Source organism: Meleagris gallopavo, chromosome 3 (assembly GCF_000146605.3).
Source record: "Meleagris gallopavo isolate NT-WF06-2002-E0010 breed Aviagen turkey brand Nicholas breeding stock chromosome 3, Turkey_5.1, whole genome shotgun sequence".
NCBI classification, from domain to species: domain Eukaryota; kingdom Metazoa; phylum Chordata; class Aves; order Galliformes; family Phasianidae; genus Meleagris; species Meleagris gallopavo.
The window spans coordinates 69,181,957-69,195,428 of NC_015013.2; the positions used below are offsets into that span (position 1 = coordinate 69,181,957).

The 13,472-nt window shown below is 51.8% G+C and overlaps 1 protein-coding gene across 4 annotated transcripts; it reads left to right on the forward strand.

Moving 5' to 3' along the window:
- Window positions 1–513: 513 nt before the first annotated feature.
- LOC100551084 (nuclear transcription factor Y subunit gamma) lies at window positions 514–10,258 on the forward strand. Of its 4 annotated transcripts, none has more exons than XM_019614134.2 (6): window positions 515–636; window positions 3,683–3,856; window positions 4,653–4,790; window positions 8,069–8,176; window positions 8,880–8,939; window positions 9,412–10,258. In XM_019614134.2, exons 1-6 carry the CDS (start codon window positions 556–558, stop codon window positions 9,526–9,528), a joined length of 678 nt encoding a protein of 225 aa, XP_019469679.1. In that variant the 5' UTR covers window positions 515–555; the 3' UTR covers window positions 9,529–10,258. The 4 variants fall into 4 exon arrangements, with proteins under 4 accessions (XP_019469680.1, XP_019469679.1, XP_010707407.1 ...); XM_010709104.3 differs by having other exon boundaries at window positions 516–636; window positions 9,409–10,258; XM_019614135.2 differs by lacking the exon at window positions 8,069–8,176 and having other exon boundaries at window positions 514–636.
- The last annotated feature ends 3,214 nt before the right edge of the window (window positions 10,259–13,472 follow it).

Sequence of the window (13,472 nt, forward strand, 5' to 3'; positions counted from 1 at the left end):
TTCAATCGTGGGGTTGTTTGAGATCTTAAGCAAACCCACTGCAGTGGTGCCTTATGCTGGCTGCCTCTATTCAGGTCTGCAGCACTTTGACCTAATGCTCATGTTTGGATTTCTTCTTTTGGTTAAGATATGAAAGAAAAGTTTATTTAGATAAACTTTTTATCCTTATGCACATGAAAGCAGCTTTGAGAAGCTGTTTGCCTTGCCAGTGTTTCTTAAAAGCTCATTGGCTCTTGCACATCCTTTCTCTGATACCTTTGGCCACTTTGCTAACTATGTCTTTTAATCTTCCTGCTTTCTCTTGAGCGTCTTGCCCTTCCACATGCTGCATCTTGTTCTCTCTACATCTCTCGGGATTCCCCTGCCCCAAATAAGATCCTGTGATACTATTTCTCACCAAACGTGTAGATTCTACCTAGGGGAGGTTCTGTAAAAGCTGAAGTGTGATGAACACCTTTGATTAAAAAGCTCTGCTGTATTTATCTCATGACAGAACATGCTTCTGAAGCTGAAAAGTGCTTTTTCTTTTTGCTGTTGTAGAGGAATGACATTGCCATGGCAATTACCAAGTTTGATCAGTTTGACTTTCTTATTGACATCGTCCCAAGAGATGAGCTGAAGCCTCCAAAGCGTCAGGTGAGACAGAACAGCTGCCCTGTTGGCTGTCCTTTCCGTGGGGTGATTTCACTCTAATTGTTAGAGAGCTGATCAGGAAGTACCGAGTCTCAGATTTAGGCATGTTTGTGCCCCTTTTTATGCATTTTATTCTTCGTAGTTTTCAGATTCTTAGGTTTTTTTGTGGAAATAGAGGGGTGATGACAGAAGCCCGACTTGGGCATTTACTGAAGCAACAAAAACATTTCTAAACAGCTCTGAAAACAAACGTTACCACTATTAAAAAATGAACTTTTAAAAACTGTGCTGACTCTGCATCCTTTGGCTGCCATGAAGGAGTCCAGGCAGCTTTGCCCAGCAGTACCACCTCCCCCATCCTTCAGGGCAGTCATTGCTGCTGTAAACATCCTTGACTGGAAGCTGTGAGGTGTCAGCGGGAGCTTTCAGTCGGATGTTTACAGCTGCAGGCTGCTGCAGTCACCTGGGTGCTGCTGTCCTTGGAAGCCAGCAGACATTGCTCCAGGAGCACTTGTTGCCCTCGTGTGTGAGACGGTGCCCAAACTGCAGCGAGGTGGGGCTGAAGCCCAGTCGTGTTGCTTCACGTGCACAGAGACAGATCCAGCTTCCTTCAGCTGGTTTTCAGATACTTCTGGAGGTCTTTGAAAGGTCCAAGGTGGTCCTTAAACTGTCTTCTTCCGAGTGCTGCTGGAAAGACTGGAGAACTGTAAAACAGCTTTCTGGCAAGTGCTTTACTTGGAAGCTTTGCTTTGATGTGTTTCTTGTATGCCACAGAAGTACCTACTGTGAGCAGAGATGGTGCTCCCATTGTAGACCTGGAGTTTGAAAGCTGCTGTTTCACTTTTCGTCTGGAAATGATAGAATTGTTTGGGTTGGAAGGGACCTTTAAAGGCCGTCTGCTCCAGCTCCCCTGCAGTGCCAGGGACCCTCGCAGCTCCATCAGTGCTCAGAGCCCTTCCAGCCTGGCCTTGGGACTCTGCAGGAGCACAGCACCACACCTCTTTGGGTAACCAGTGCCACTTCTCACCACCCTTGTTGTAAAAAAGGCTTCCTTATATCCAATCTACATCTCTCTTTTTTTAAATGAGAAACCATTTCCCTTTCTCCTATCCCAACAGACCCTGCTGTGTCCTCACGGTTCTACTGAAGTGACTGCAGTGGGAGCTTGCATGTATCTGGTTTGATACAGAGATACCAAAAGGTTCACTCTGAACACAGCTGAATCATGAGAAATACTGCTAAGGGCAGGAGGAGTTTGATGGAGAAATCCAACGTAGGTTAGGGCTTTTCAGTGGAAAATATTTCTCTTATTCCACGGTGCTGAAGAATAGCTGCCCATAGGCTGACAGCCTGCACTTTTTGGCTGGGGGTGCAGTCTGTGCTTTACCACGAGAGAACTGTTTGACAACTTGGTGTTGGTTACGAGGAAGAGCTGAGAAGGGAACCATGACTGTTATGTTGCTCTGGTAACTGAAGCTATGGCTTGGAAATAAAAGATGCCCAACGATGGGGTATAGCCTGCTTCATGCAGATTTGTATTTGAAGTCATTTTTTGCATGTAGCAAGGAAAATTTGAACCTGGAATAGATGCTAACATCCGTAATTGAGGGTTCAGCTAGCAGCTGGATTGGAGCTCTATAGAATAAACAGTGTACCTAAGGACTGGGCTTTACAGAAACAGCCATGGCTCTTCAATGCTTGCAGTTTTATGACTAGTGGGAGAATTGTCCTGTTGAATACATACTTAAATTTATTATTAATCCCTCCTGTAGAGGATTTGATGAAGTGAGTAGGAATTAATTGTGTGCTGCTGTGTGTAGGGAGGCCGTAGTACTGTGGGTAGTGCTGAGAGCCAGGCTCAGGGGTCACTTCTTCATTACAGCCAGCTGCCAACAGCGAAACCTTTGGGGTGTCACTTCCTGGTATGCTGTTAGAAATCTGTTGAGTGGCTCAGAGTTGGGCACTGAAGGGAAGGAGGCTCTCCTACCCAAGCCTGATGCCCACCTGGGCAACGCACGCTAGTTTTGTTTAATGGAAATTCTTTTCCTGCCCAGCTGGATACACTGAAGGTAAGCCATGAGCAGGCCTCTTCTAATGCAAGGGAGTGGAGCAGACCTGTGGGCCGTGGACCCTACCATGCTGTAGCACGTGTAAACATCCTACACTCTCAGCTGTGAACTCGAGGTGGCTGGGAGAGGATTGTTTACGCCTTCTGCCATGGAGTGAACGTCTGGTGAGCCGTGTCTTCTGCTGGGTGCAGGGTCCAGTGCTCCTCTGGGAGCTCGAGAGTTGTGATTCTCGAGCATTAACCACTTGTCACGTAGCATAATCTCCCCAGATCTACTTTGCCTGAGATACCTTGAGTTATAAGGCACTTTTCTCTTCCGAAGACGTCCGTAGATGAAACAGAATGGCAGTACGGCAGCCTGTGCTTCTGCCAGCAGGCTAGAGCAGAAGCTGTTGTTCCTTTACACTCATGAGATATCCCTGCTTCCTGCAGAATCGGGCTGTCAAGCCGTGACACAAGACAAAGTTGTTGTTATTCTGGAAAAGCTGGATTTAAATAAGTAAACCAAGGCCCTGAGATGTGCACCGAGTGCATGGCTTCTGTTCCCAGGGGTTTGACATCAGAGCTAGGCTGAGATTCGTGTTGGGCACACGGGCTAAGGAGAAGGCTTTGCTGACAGATGAGGCTTTGCAAGTCTTCCTTGTGCATTTGCAGCTCAATCTGTGTTAAGATAACAGGTGATGATGGAATTTGCTGATGAGGAGTTGTGTGGATTTCAGCTATGGTCATTTTATACGTTTGCTTCTCATAATGAAATTGGTGACTCCGTTATTATATGTAGGATACTGGAGATGGTTTTGATTTTCTTACAGCTGCATAAATGAGGAAACCTGGTTTGAGTGATCGTTTTTGAGTTACTCGAGTTCAGCTGTTAGAAAGGAGGCACTGAAGGCACCTTTGTGCTTGTGGGGGTGTTCAGTGGTGGCTGGGCTGGGCAGCTGGGGGTTCCCTCCCCATTTACCACTCTGTGCTGTGCTGCAGGAAGAGGTACGTCAGGCTGTGACCCCGGCTGAACCCGTGCAGTATTATTTCACCCTCGCTCAGCAGCCTGCTGCAGTGCAGGTCCAGGGGCAGCAGCAAGGACAGCAGACCACGACATCTACAACCACCATCCAGCCGGGGCAGATCATCATTGCTCAGCCTCAGCAGGGCCAGGTGAGTGTGGGCAGAGCTCGGGGTTGTGCAGCGTGCTGGGGACCCTTGGCTCACCTACAGGCCGTGTCCTGTTCTCACTGCTGCCAGCAGTCAGTAGTGCTATAGAAATGGGTTTCCCTTTGCAACATAAGGAGCTGAATTGTGTTGGTCCACTGAGCAAAGTAGAAATACCCTTTGAATTTCTATGCTGTAGGTTATGTTGTTTTGTGAGACTGTTACTCCAGAGCAAGTGATGGCAGCCATAGGACACACTCTGTCTTTTCCACGTGCAAGTGAAGCCGTAACGATTTTTGAGCTCTATTTCTATACAGTCAGTGGTGTTATTGTTACAGCGTGGTTTTGTTGGGTTTTTCCCTTCCTCTCCCTGCCTTTATTAATAGCATATTGAGGATCCCATGGTGAGGTGAGCACGGCACCCTTTGCTTGTCTCGATGAGCACTGCTGTGGCAGGAAGCACGCTCCCCTTACCAGGTGCCAACCATGACACCAGGCCACTGCAATCCTCAGAGCTCTGACATCTCAATTTGCAGTGCATGCATTTTCTTGAATGTATTTGGCGTGTCTCTTGAGTGACCGTGCCAAAGAGAGGCTACCTGTAAAACCAGAAAATAGTGCTCCCTCTTCATAGTGTTACTATAAAGCGTGCAGGATGCCCCAGAGCCAGGATCACGCGGGTCTTGTTGTGGTGACTGAAGCATCAGCGAGGAGCAGTGGGGCTCAGCAGCAGCCCTGCCTGTTGCTGTGCTGCACTGCGTGGCCTCAGCCCTGTTCTGAATGCAGCCCTGTGACGATGCAGGTGGGAGAAGGCCAGCAGGTGCAGATTGTTCAGGCCCAGCCGCAAGGACAGAGCCAGCAGGCGCAGAGTGGCACCGGGCAGACCATGCAAGTCATGCAGCAGATCATCACCAACACGGGGGAGATCCAGCAGATCCCGGTAAGCCACGGTGGTGCTGGGTGTGAGCTGCCTGCAGCTGCTTCGGCGTGGGGCTGTGTGTGTGTGTGTGTGTGCTTTCTGAACTGGAAGAGGAAGTTTGGGCTGAGTGTGTTTCCTGCACCGGGAGAGAAAACGATCCAGGTGTGACATGAAGGGGGAAATAAATTCAAGCCCTGTAGTGCCCACCACCACTGCTTCCCCACAGGTGCAATAGCATTATTAGGAAGCAGTACATAAAGTACTTCCTGGATAAATTAGTTCTCCACTACAGCATGCCTTCAATGAAACGTGATTAACTTGTGTTGCCTTTCCTTTGGTTCTGCCTCTGCAACCTGGAGCCATGACCTGTGGGACTGAGTGGGAAAAGTGCCATCTGTGAGTTAGTAATCAACTCCTGCGTTGCAAAAAATAGTTCTACAAAACAGCCTGAGCTGATTGCAGGAATGGCTTTGTGCTACCAGAAGATACCTTCTCGCTTTCACCTTAACATAAGGCTGCTGTGCCTTAAGAATGGGGTTTTGAGCACACAGTGAGTTGTAAATTCTGGCGTGTGTCCAGAGTCAACACGTGGGTCCAAAAAATGTCATTTTCCTCCTCTTTGTAGCTTCTAATGACAACAAAACGGAGCCTTTTGGTTCCCATCTGAAAAATTTCACACCCCTTAAATTAAAAATCAATAAAATCCTTCCAGTTCCATGTACTTAACCAGCAACCCAGAGGTCAGACAGGTGACCAAGACGAGTGCTTCACTTTGTGATTCCTCTTGCTGTTATGAGGCTTACCCAGCTGTGCAAAGCTGATCTCTCACACAGGCTGGGATTTGCTCCGTGTCCCTTTGGCAGACGTTTGTGCTTTGACAGAGCACCTCCAGGAAAGTTAAGGCTGTGCACGCTGCCAGACTCTCCCAGTTCACTTCCCTCTTCTTCTCATCTCTGAAATCTTCAGCCAATTCCTACACCAGCTGTTGATCAGGAGGCACAAGCACTGCTTGCCAAACATGGTGCTTTACCACCAGCAGCCTTTTTTCTTCTCCACGTTCTCCACTGCCTTTCTCTTGCATTTGTTGTCCTCCTTTTCTTTATGGAAGTCTCTCTTGGGCACTTCTTAAAGGCATTTTGGATAGAGATCTCTACCCCTGCCTGGGTGGATCTGTTACAACAGAGTGGCAATAAAAGAAGTTCAAGCTTGTTTCACAGTCATCTCCAGCAAAGGCTGTAAGTCCCTGTAGGAAAGGGACCTGGAGATTTGCAGAGGGAGAGAATTCTTTATAAAGCAGCTTGGAAGGGGCTGAAGCATTCTGCAGGAAATGCCATTCTCCACACAGGTGATGCTGTTTAATTGATGGTGCGCTTTATGAACGAGCCACTGGAGGCTTTTTAATTAGCACCTGGTTTTGGCCAGGAGAATTCTTCCACCTCATCTTGCCTGGCAGCCTGGAAGAGCTGGGGCTCGTGGCCTCAGGCACTGCTGGAACTGCAGCTTGGGATGGAGCTATCTGCTGCCTGAGTGGGCATCTGTTGTCTTGGGGGTGCTTGGGTTCCTAATAAGAGTAACTCAAAGGGGTGTTATAATGAAATGCAGTTCTCACTTCAGTACCTAGGAGAAGTACTGCCTTGACAGTAATTAATGTGATTCCTCTTAATTGCAGCATGTTGAAGAACCGCAGTCAGTGCTGGAGGAAACACCTTTCCCTTCTTTGCTTCCAGCGAGTGAAATACAGCAGAACACGGAGCCACGCACTCACCATCAGAGCAGGGAGCCTGGGAAGCTGTAACTCACAGTTACAGTCCTTGCTCTATTCACTGCTGCTCTCTGTTCTGCTCTCTTTCTGCTCCTCTTTTATTCTTTCTCCCCTAAATCTCCTTCCTGTCTTGGTGCAATTAGTGTTACCTTCTGGCACTTCTTTTCACTCTGCTGTCTGTTAGGGTTCAGCTCAAAATCTTCCTTAACAAAATGCAAAAGGCTGAAACACAGAACTGGTAGCATCTGCTAACACAGGAGTGCTGGGAGAATGGCCTTCTTAAATAAATGGAGTAAAGCTGGAAGGAAGGCAGTAAATGCATCCGTTACATAGCAGCCATTTGTTTGCCCACTGAATCCCGTGTTAAATTTCATCCATGCCTTCGCCTTGACCTCGCTGGGATGAATCTTTGGAGGTTGCCCTCATTTCTGGAAGAACTGTGTGTGAATTGCTTCCATCCATTCTGCTGGGAGCCTGGTTGAAATGGAAGCAGGAAGCTGCAGTGGGGAGAACTTGCTCAGCAGGCAGAGCTCAGTGCAGAAACGGATTCTTTGCTGGAATGTCTGCTTGTGTGGAGTTGGTTTGCTCATGAAATGATGTTGGTGCTTTTGGACACAGCTGGGAAGGCAGCTGTATGCCAGGAGCTCCAGCCATGGTCACCGAGCGGAGCTCAGGTGCTCTGCATGCCTTCCTTTCCCCTCCTTAAAAAATACCTCAGAATACTTGGTGTGTAATGCACCGTAAGGCTGTGGATCAAAATGTTCTGAAGTTAAGTAATGCAACGTGGAGAACTCGATGATTGTATCAACCACGTGGTGACCTTTTTATTGCCTCTCGGTGTGTCTTAGTCCCACTAGCTGCTTCTGTCACAGAAACCCAAACAGAGCTGAGGTTACTAAGATGGCTCTGCTCAGACCCCTCTCCCCAGGCATCCAGGATCCGGGCTGTAGGAAATAAATGAACTTGCACTGGAATGTGACACACAGTGCTGACCCAGTGTTGGTCTTTGCCAGGTAAAGAAGGGTTGCACTTCAGGGTTCCAGATATTATCTTGTGGTATCCCTGACTTTTGTCATCTCTACTGTCTTCAATTATTTGAAAATTTCCTGTGTTTTCTTTATGTTTTTGGCAGCATGTAGTAGGAGTGTCATGATGTGCAGCTAGCTCGGAGGAGTTGTCTGTGTGTGAAATGGAAGATCGAGCAGTAGCTGCATTCTGGTGACTAAAAGGGGAAAAAAAGTGTTCTGGATGCTCTGAAACATAGCACTTAATATGCTTTAGCTACTAACTGGCCTTTTGTCCTGGAGAAGGAAGTGCTGTGCTTCTTCAGGGTTCTCCTTCAAGAGCCTGGAGGAGTTCTGTGGACTTGGCTCTTGCCCTGTGCCAATTCCTCACCCCACTGGTGATCAGCCGGAGCTCCCCACTCTCATCTATTACCCTGGCTTCTGTTGTGGAAACAAGAAGGCAAGTTTGTGTGTTTCAGGTTACACAGTTACCTGTTTAATTTTCTTTCCCCGCCCCCTCCGCTTGTCTCCAGGTTCAGTTGAATGCTGGCCAGCTGCAGTATATCCGCTTAGCCCAGCCTGTGTCAGGCACCCAGGTAGTCCAGGGGCAGATCCAGACGCTTGCAACCAATGCACAGCAGGTATGCACTCCAACAGCAGGGCTGGCGGTTACTGTTACGGTGTTGTTCCCTATCTCCTGAAACTGCAAATTCTGGTGGAGTTTACCAACTCTTGGGCTAGGGATCCTGAGTTTCTTTTCTTCCTGTTTACCTTCATCAGAATAATAAAGCAAGGAGCGCAGTGGATGTTTCCTTGACCTGTATGTGAAAGCTGCATGCGTGTGTGTGTGTGTGTGTGTTGCTGCATAAAGCCCTTGCTGCTTCTGAGCTGGTTGCAGGTTTATCAGCCTTTTCTTTACTTCTTCTGGTTGGGTGAGGGAGGAGCAGCAGCGTGAGCTCTCAGAAAGCTTTGCAGCAGTGACACTTCAAGGCCAGCACTGCTGCTGGCAGGTTGGCTCATGATCTTTGGGGCTGCTCATTAAGGGATTCTGCTCTGCCTTCAGAGGACAGGAGGGCCGCTTCTGAGATCCCAGAGGCCACGTTCTCCTTGTGAAAGCCAGAGGACATGCTTTGTGAGGACTCAATCCCATGTCCTTTGTTCCTGACTTGCAGTCAGCACCAACATGACCACAGGCTGCAGGCTGGGATGTGTCCCACCACGCGGTGGGGCAGTCAAGTTTGGAAGAGTGGAAAAGCTCTTGAAGGGCTGCGGCAGAATGTTGTCTGTGGGGTTCTGACCCTCTCCAAAGCTCTGCCACTGACTGTCCTTCTCTTGTCCTTGTAGATCACGCAGACAGAAGTCCAGCAAGGACAGCAGCAGTTCAGCCAGTTCACAGACGGGCAGGTAGGAGCTCGGGGTGTGTTGGTGCTACAGCCCTTCAGAGTCGAAGCTGAAAGGACTGTCTTTGGGTTTGTGTGTGTTCTGGCAAAGCAGCTCTTCCAGGTAAAGCACTGCTGCTGCAGCATGACCCGAGCCAGAGGCAGAATAATGGATCTTGTGCCACTCTTAATTCAGGTGGATTCCTCAGTGTTCTGCGTTTGCTCCAGATTAACGCAGTCCATTTTAGTCCTAACCAGCTTACAAATAAAGGTCTTGATGTTCAGCCTGGCTGTTGAGTAAGTAGCATGAGCTCAGTCTGGGCATCAGAAATTGACAGAATTACTTTATGATTTAGTGATAAATGTCTACTGGCAATTCATGGTCTGCTTCTGGGGACGGATTTCACACAGACCTGAGAGCTGCTCGGGGTTTGTGCACAGAGCAGTGCTGTGTGATGAGAACTCACCTCCCTTCCCCTTCTTCTGTCTTCCAGCAGCTCTACCAGATCCAGCAAGTGACCATGCCTGCAGGCCAGGACATCACACAGCCCATGTTCATCCAGTCCACCAACCAGAGCTCGGATGGCCAAGCCACGCAGGTGACGGGGGACTGAGCAGGGTCACTCTGTGGGGAAACAAACACGTGCCAGCCTTCACCTTACCTGCTCTGAGGAATACGTTGCTTCTGTGTCTCTACTTGACAGTAAGCCTATAGTAGGCTGCATTCTCTGGTGCACTATACGCCTTCGTCTGGTGGGTATGAGAGCATATCCAGCAAACACTGACAGGAATGCAAGATTTTTATTTTTGGAAGTCAGTATTTCAGTGTATTCAGCTGCTTGTTCAAAGCCCGTGAAACTGAAGAGAACTGATGGAGTTTGTAGCATCTCATTGAACAACGTGTAAAAGGTTTTTATCTGGTGAAATTATTAAAGGGTACCGCGTGTTGCAAGAGCTTTATTCCTGGTACTCAGTTTGTGTTTCTCCCTGAATAGAGCTAGATTCAGTCCTGCCATCTCAGTGGTCTGTTTCGGGTGGGAGGGGGGAGCGTGTATGTGTGTTAGGTTGCCCTCTCCTGCCTCCTTTTTTGGTAAGCTGGAGCATTGAATATATGCAGCTAGGGGGCAGGGAGTAGGGGAAGAGTAATTAAAGTGCAAACAAAAACATTCCTTGTATTACGACTGTATCTTCTAAAGACAAAGCGATTCTCCAATTCGACCTGGTTTATCCCAGAGATGCTCATGGCAGACTGGATGAACCCCAGCCCCGCTGTTCACTGTTGTACTGCCTTCGGTCGATGCATGTAATATAAGCTTCCTCAAACGAAATAAATTTCCTTTGTAAGATACGTGTGCCCTTTCATTGGGAAGCAGAGCCCGGCGTCAGCCTGGACCCGCAGCGAGGAGCAGCGAGGAGCGCAGTGCCGCAGGGATGCTGGCAGCAGCCAGGCTGAGCTCTTGGCTGGAGCTCGGGTGAGGTTTCGCAGCTCATAATCTTTGTGTCCGGCATCAGGCAGCGTGACATACTTGGCGCTGTGTCCCGGAGGGGCTCCGTGGTGTTGGCAGAGCACGACGGACGGCGGCAGCGCCGGCAGCTCCGCTTTTCTGCTGCTGGAAGCGCTGGGTTTGCCGTGGGTTCGGCGGTGCGAGAGCCGGGAAACCGCTGCTGGGAGGAGGGAGAACCGCAGGGAAGATGGAGAAGTGCGGGGTGAGAGCGCCGTGCGGGGAGAGCGGCCGCGAGAGGGCAGCCATGGGCGGCTGCGGTTCGGTTGTGCGCTGGGAGCCCCCGGCTCAGAGCCCACAGCAGAGCCGGCGCGGGGGGCTGACCGCTGCCCGCTGACCGCTGACCGCTGCCCTGCGTCGGGAGCTGCACGTCGGGCTCTGCAAAGGAAGGATCCTCCCCCCGAAGCAGCGGTGTGTGATGCGTTTGCGGGAGAGTTTTAAATGTGAATGGGGGGGAAAAAAAGAGGAAAGGGCCTCCGATGTCCTTCTGGATGGACAGAAAGTGGGGGTGAGGTGGTGTGGCTGAAAGGAGGTGGTTTCTGTGGGAGCCCCGAGGGGTGATGCTGAGGATGCTGAGGATGCTCCCCACGCAGCATCGTCCCCAGGGCTGCCTGAAGTCAGAGCTCTGCCAGCAGTGTGAGAGCTCTGCTCTGTGCAGGTGACACCGGAGCTGGCAATGTTCACACTGAGCTCATAACGGAGATAAGGCATCTGCGCTCCCAGAGGAGTCCCTCACTGCCTCCAGCAGCAGAGCTGTTATGAAGATAGCTGAAATCGTTTGGCTGTCACAGGTACTGTAAACCCCAGGCGTTAATAAGAGCCAGATCTCCCATATAAGGCTGCGTGTGCTGCTCCGATCCCTTTGGTCCCCACTCTTGGAGAAATGGTTTGGGACCCATTTCAGTGGCTGCCTTCTTAACCTGGGGCTCTGCCCCACTCCTGGAGCTGGCAGGGCAGACCCTGGGCACGCTGCTGGGCAGCACGCACAGCACAACGCAGCCGGCAGCCTCAGCTTTGGGTCTGAGCACAGTGCAGCATCCCCGTCTGCCCCGCTCACTGCTTCCCTCCCCGGGAGCAATTTCTGTGTCTCCTCGTTGGGATGAGCTCAGCACAGCCGCGGTGCGGGTGACAACGGGCAGCTGATGCTGGGGAAAGCTGCACTGTGCTGCTGACGGCTGCTCTGCCCCGGGGTGCACATCTCAGGCTGCCCTGCCCGAGGAAAACACAGCCATGAAGGTCACAGTGCTGCCAGGGACCCCGGGCACGATGGAGAAGTGCTCGGTGACACTGCTCCAATGGGGACCAGCCACCACGGTGGGAAATGGGCTCCATGGGAGCACGGCTGATGTGGCTGTAGGCCTTTCTGAGGTGCTCGTGCTCAGCTCTTCCCTTCTGAGCACCACAAGCAGTCCAGCTCTGGGGAACCTCAGCCAGGGGCTCTGCAGGACCTCGTGCTGCAGCACACAGCGCTGAGGCTGCGCTGGGCAGAAGCAGAGACCACGCAGGCGCAGCAGCTCAGGGTCAGCCCTCAGCCTCCCGTTTGCTGGAGCGCAGCAGCTCCAGGCTGGGTGCTGATTGCCCTGGGCTGAGGCCAAGCCTCACGCAGACGCAGGTGCTGCACGGCTCCTGCAGCTGCCAGCAGTCTGCCCTCACCTCCCCGCTCCCAGCACAGGATCCCTCGCACCATGGGGCTGCTCACATCCCCCCTCCACGATATCAGCCCCAGGATCTCCCAGCATCCCCATCCAGGGCACCAACCCGGGGCTTTGCTCTGCCCCATCGCAGCCCCCCATCCCGCAGTGCCCCCGTCCCACCTGCCCCCCCCCCTCCCGGCCAGCAGCTCTACAGCTGCATACCAGGGCTGCAAAACTTACTGGAAATCCTGTAGATGCAAATCCTGGCCTCCCATCCGTGCCAGGAATTTGAGCTGCAATCCCAAGAGGGCAGCAGGCTCCAGGCACGCATGAAGCCTCCCCTCTCTCGTTGCCCAGCATCGGAAATGCTCTTTAAGGCCAGACTGGAGGAGGCACTGCTCACAGCCGCCTGCTGGCTTCCCCAGCCCCATTTCTGGGGATGGGCCGTGCCCACTGATTGCAGCTGACTCTGTCTGCAGCTCCAGCAGTGGCAGAGATGCCCGCTGTGTGCGTGTGCAGCTCGGCCCTCGGGCACAGCTGCACCTGCAGTGCTGTGCAGCAGTGGAGGATTGCAGCACTGGAGCAGCCCGGGTGCGATTTGCAGAAGCGAAACTCTCGCGATGGAAGCCTCAGGGAGGGCAGTGCTGGGCCGTGGCGCTGCTCCGTCCCTCTAATTTATTAGCAGCTCGCAGCGCCCAACAAACAAGTTGGAGAAGTGACGTCTGTGGTTAAAAAATAAATCAGTGGCTCTTCTTTGCTTCCAAACTGAGCTCTCCCAATGCTTCCCCAGCAAGAGTGGGACGTCGGCCGGGCAGCCCATCCAGGCACGGAGCAGCAGCATGAAGCAATTCCCACCTCCTGTGAATAAATGCAACGGTTCCCACTCCCCAGAGCCCTCCCTCGAGGGACCCCGCACCCCATCTGAGTCCTTTGGGGTCACCTTAGCTCTGCCCCTGCGCAGCCCCGAGGCTTCGATCTGTCCCAGGTGAAACCCAACCCTGCAAAGCGCAGCTCGGCGCTGCACGAAGGCAGCAGTGAAGGTCAGGGAGCTCCCACAGCACTGAGGGGTGCAGGGTCCTATTGGGGAGCACCGGGGGGGCTGCAGGGATGCGGACGGTGCTGGTTTGGGTTTGCACGATTTCAACCTCTGTGGACACAGCTCTCATTGCTGTGCTGGGGGTTGTGTCGGCAGAATGGCTCCTGGGGGGTGGGAAGCGTTGGCCGGGACCATTTCCCCCCGTGCCCAAATCAACCTAAGTGTCTATTTATTGTGTGTGCACTTCCCTACACCTCCCAAATACCGCAGTGCTCACACGGGCACACGCCGGTGCCAGGATCTCCAACCACGTTAAATAATTCACCGCCCCGCGCCGTAACCGCTCTGCTCTGCAGGAGCTCGGGGCGCGCTGTGGGGCGGGGGAA

Coding starts and splice junctions, on each gene's coding strand:
- LOC100551084 (XM_010709104.3), top strand. CDS start 556: ATGGCAATTACCAAGTTTGATCAGTTTGACTTTCTTATTGACATCGTC. Junction 637..3,682: donor TGAAGCCTCCAAAGCGTCAG/GTGAGACAGAAC, acceptor GCTGTGCTGCAG/GAAGAGGTACGTCAGGCTGT. Junction 4,791..8,068: donor GGGAGATCCAGCAGATCCCG/GTAAGCCACGGT, acceptor GCTTGTCTCCAG/GTTCAGTTGAATGCTGGCCA.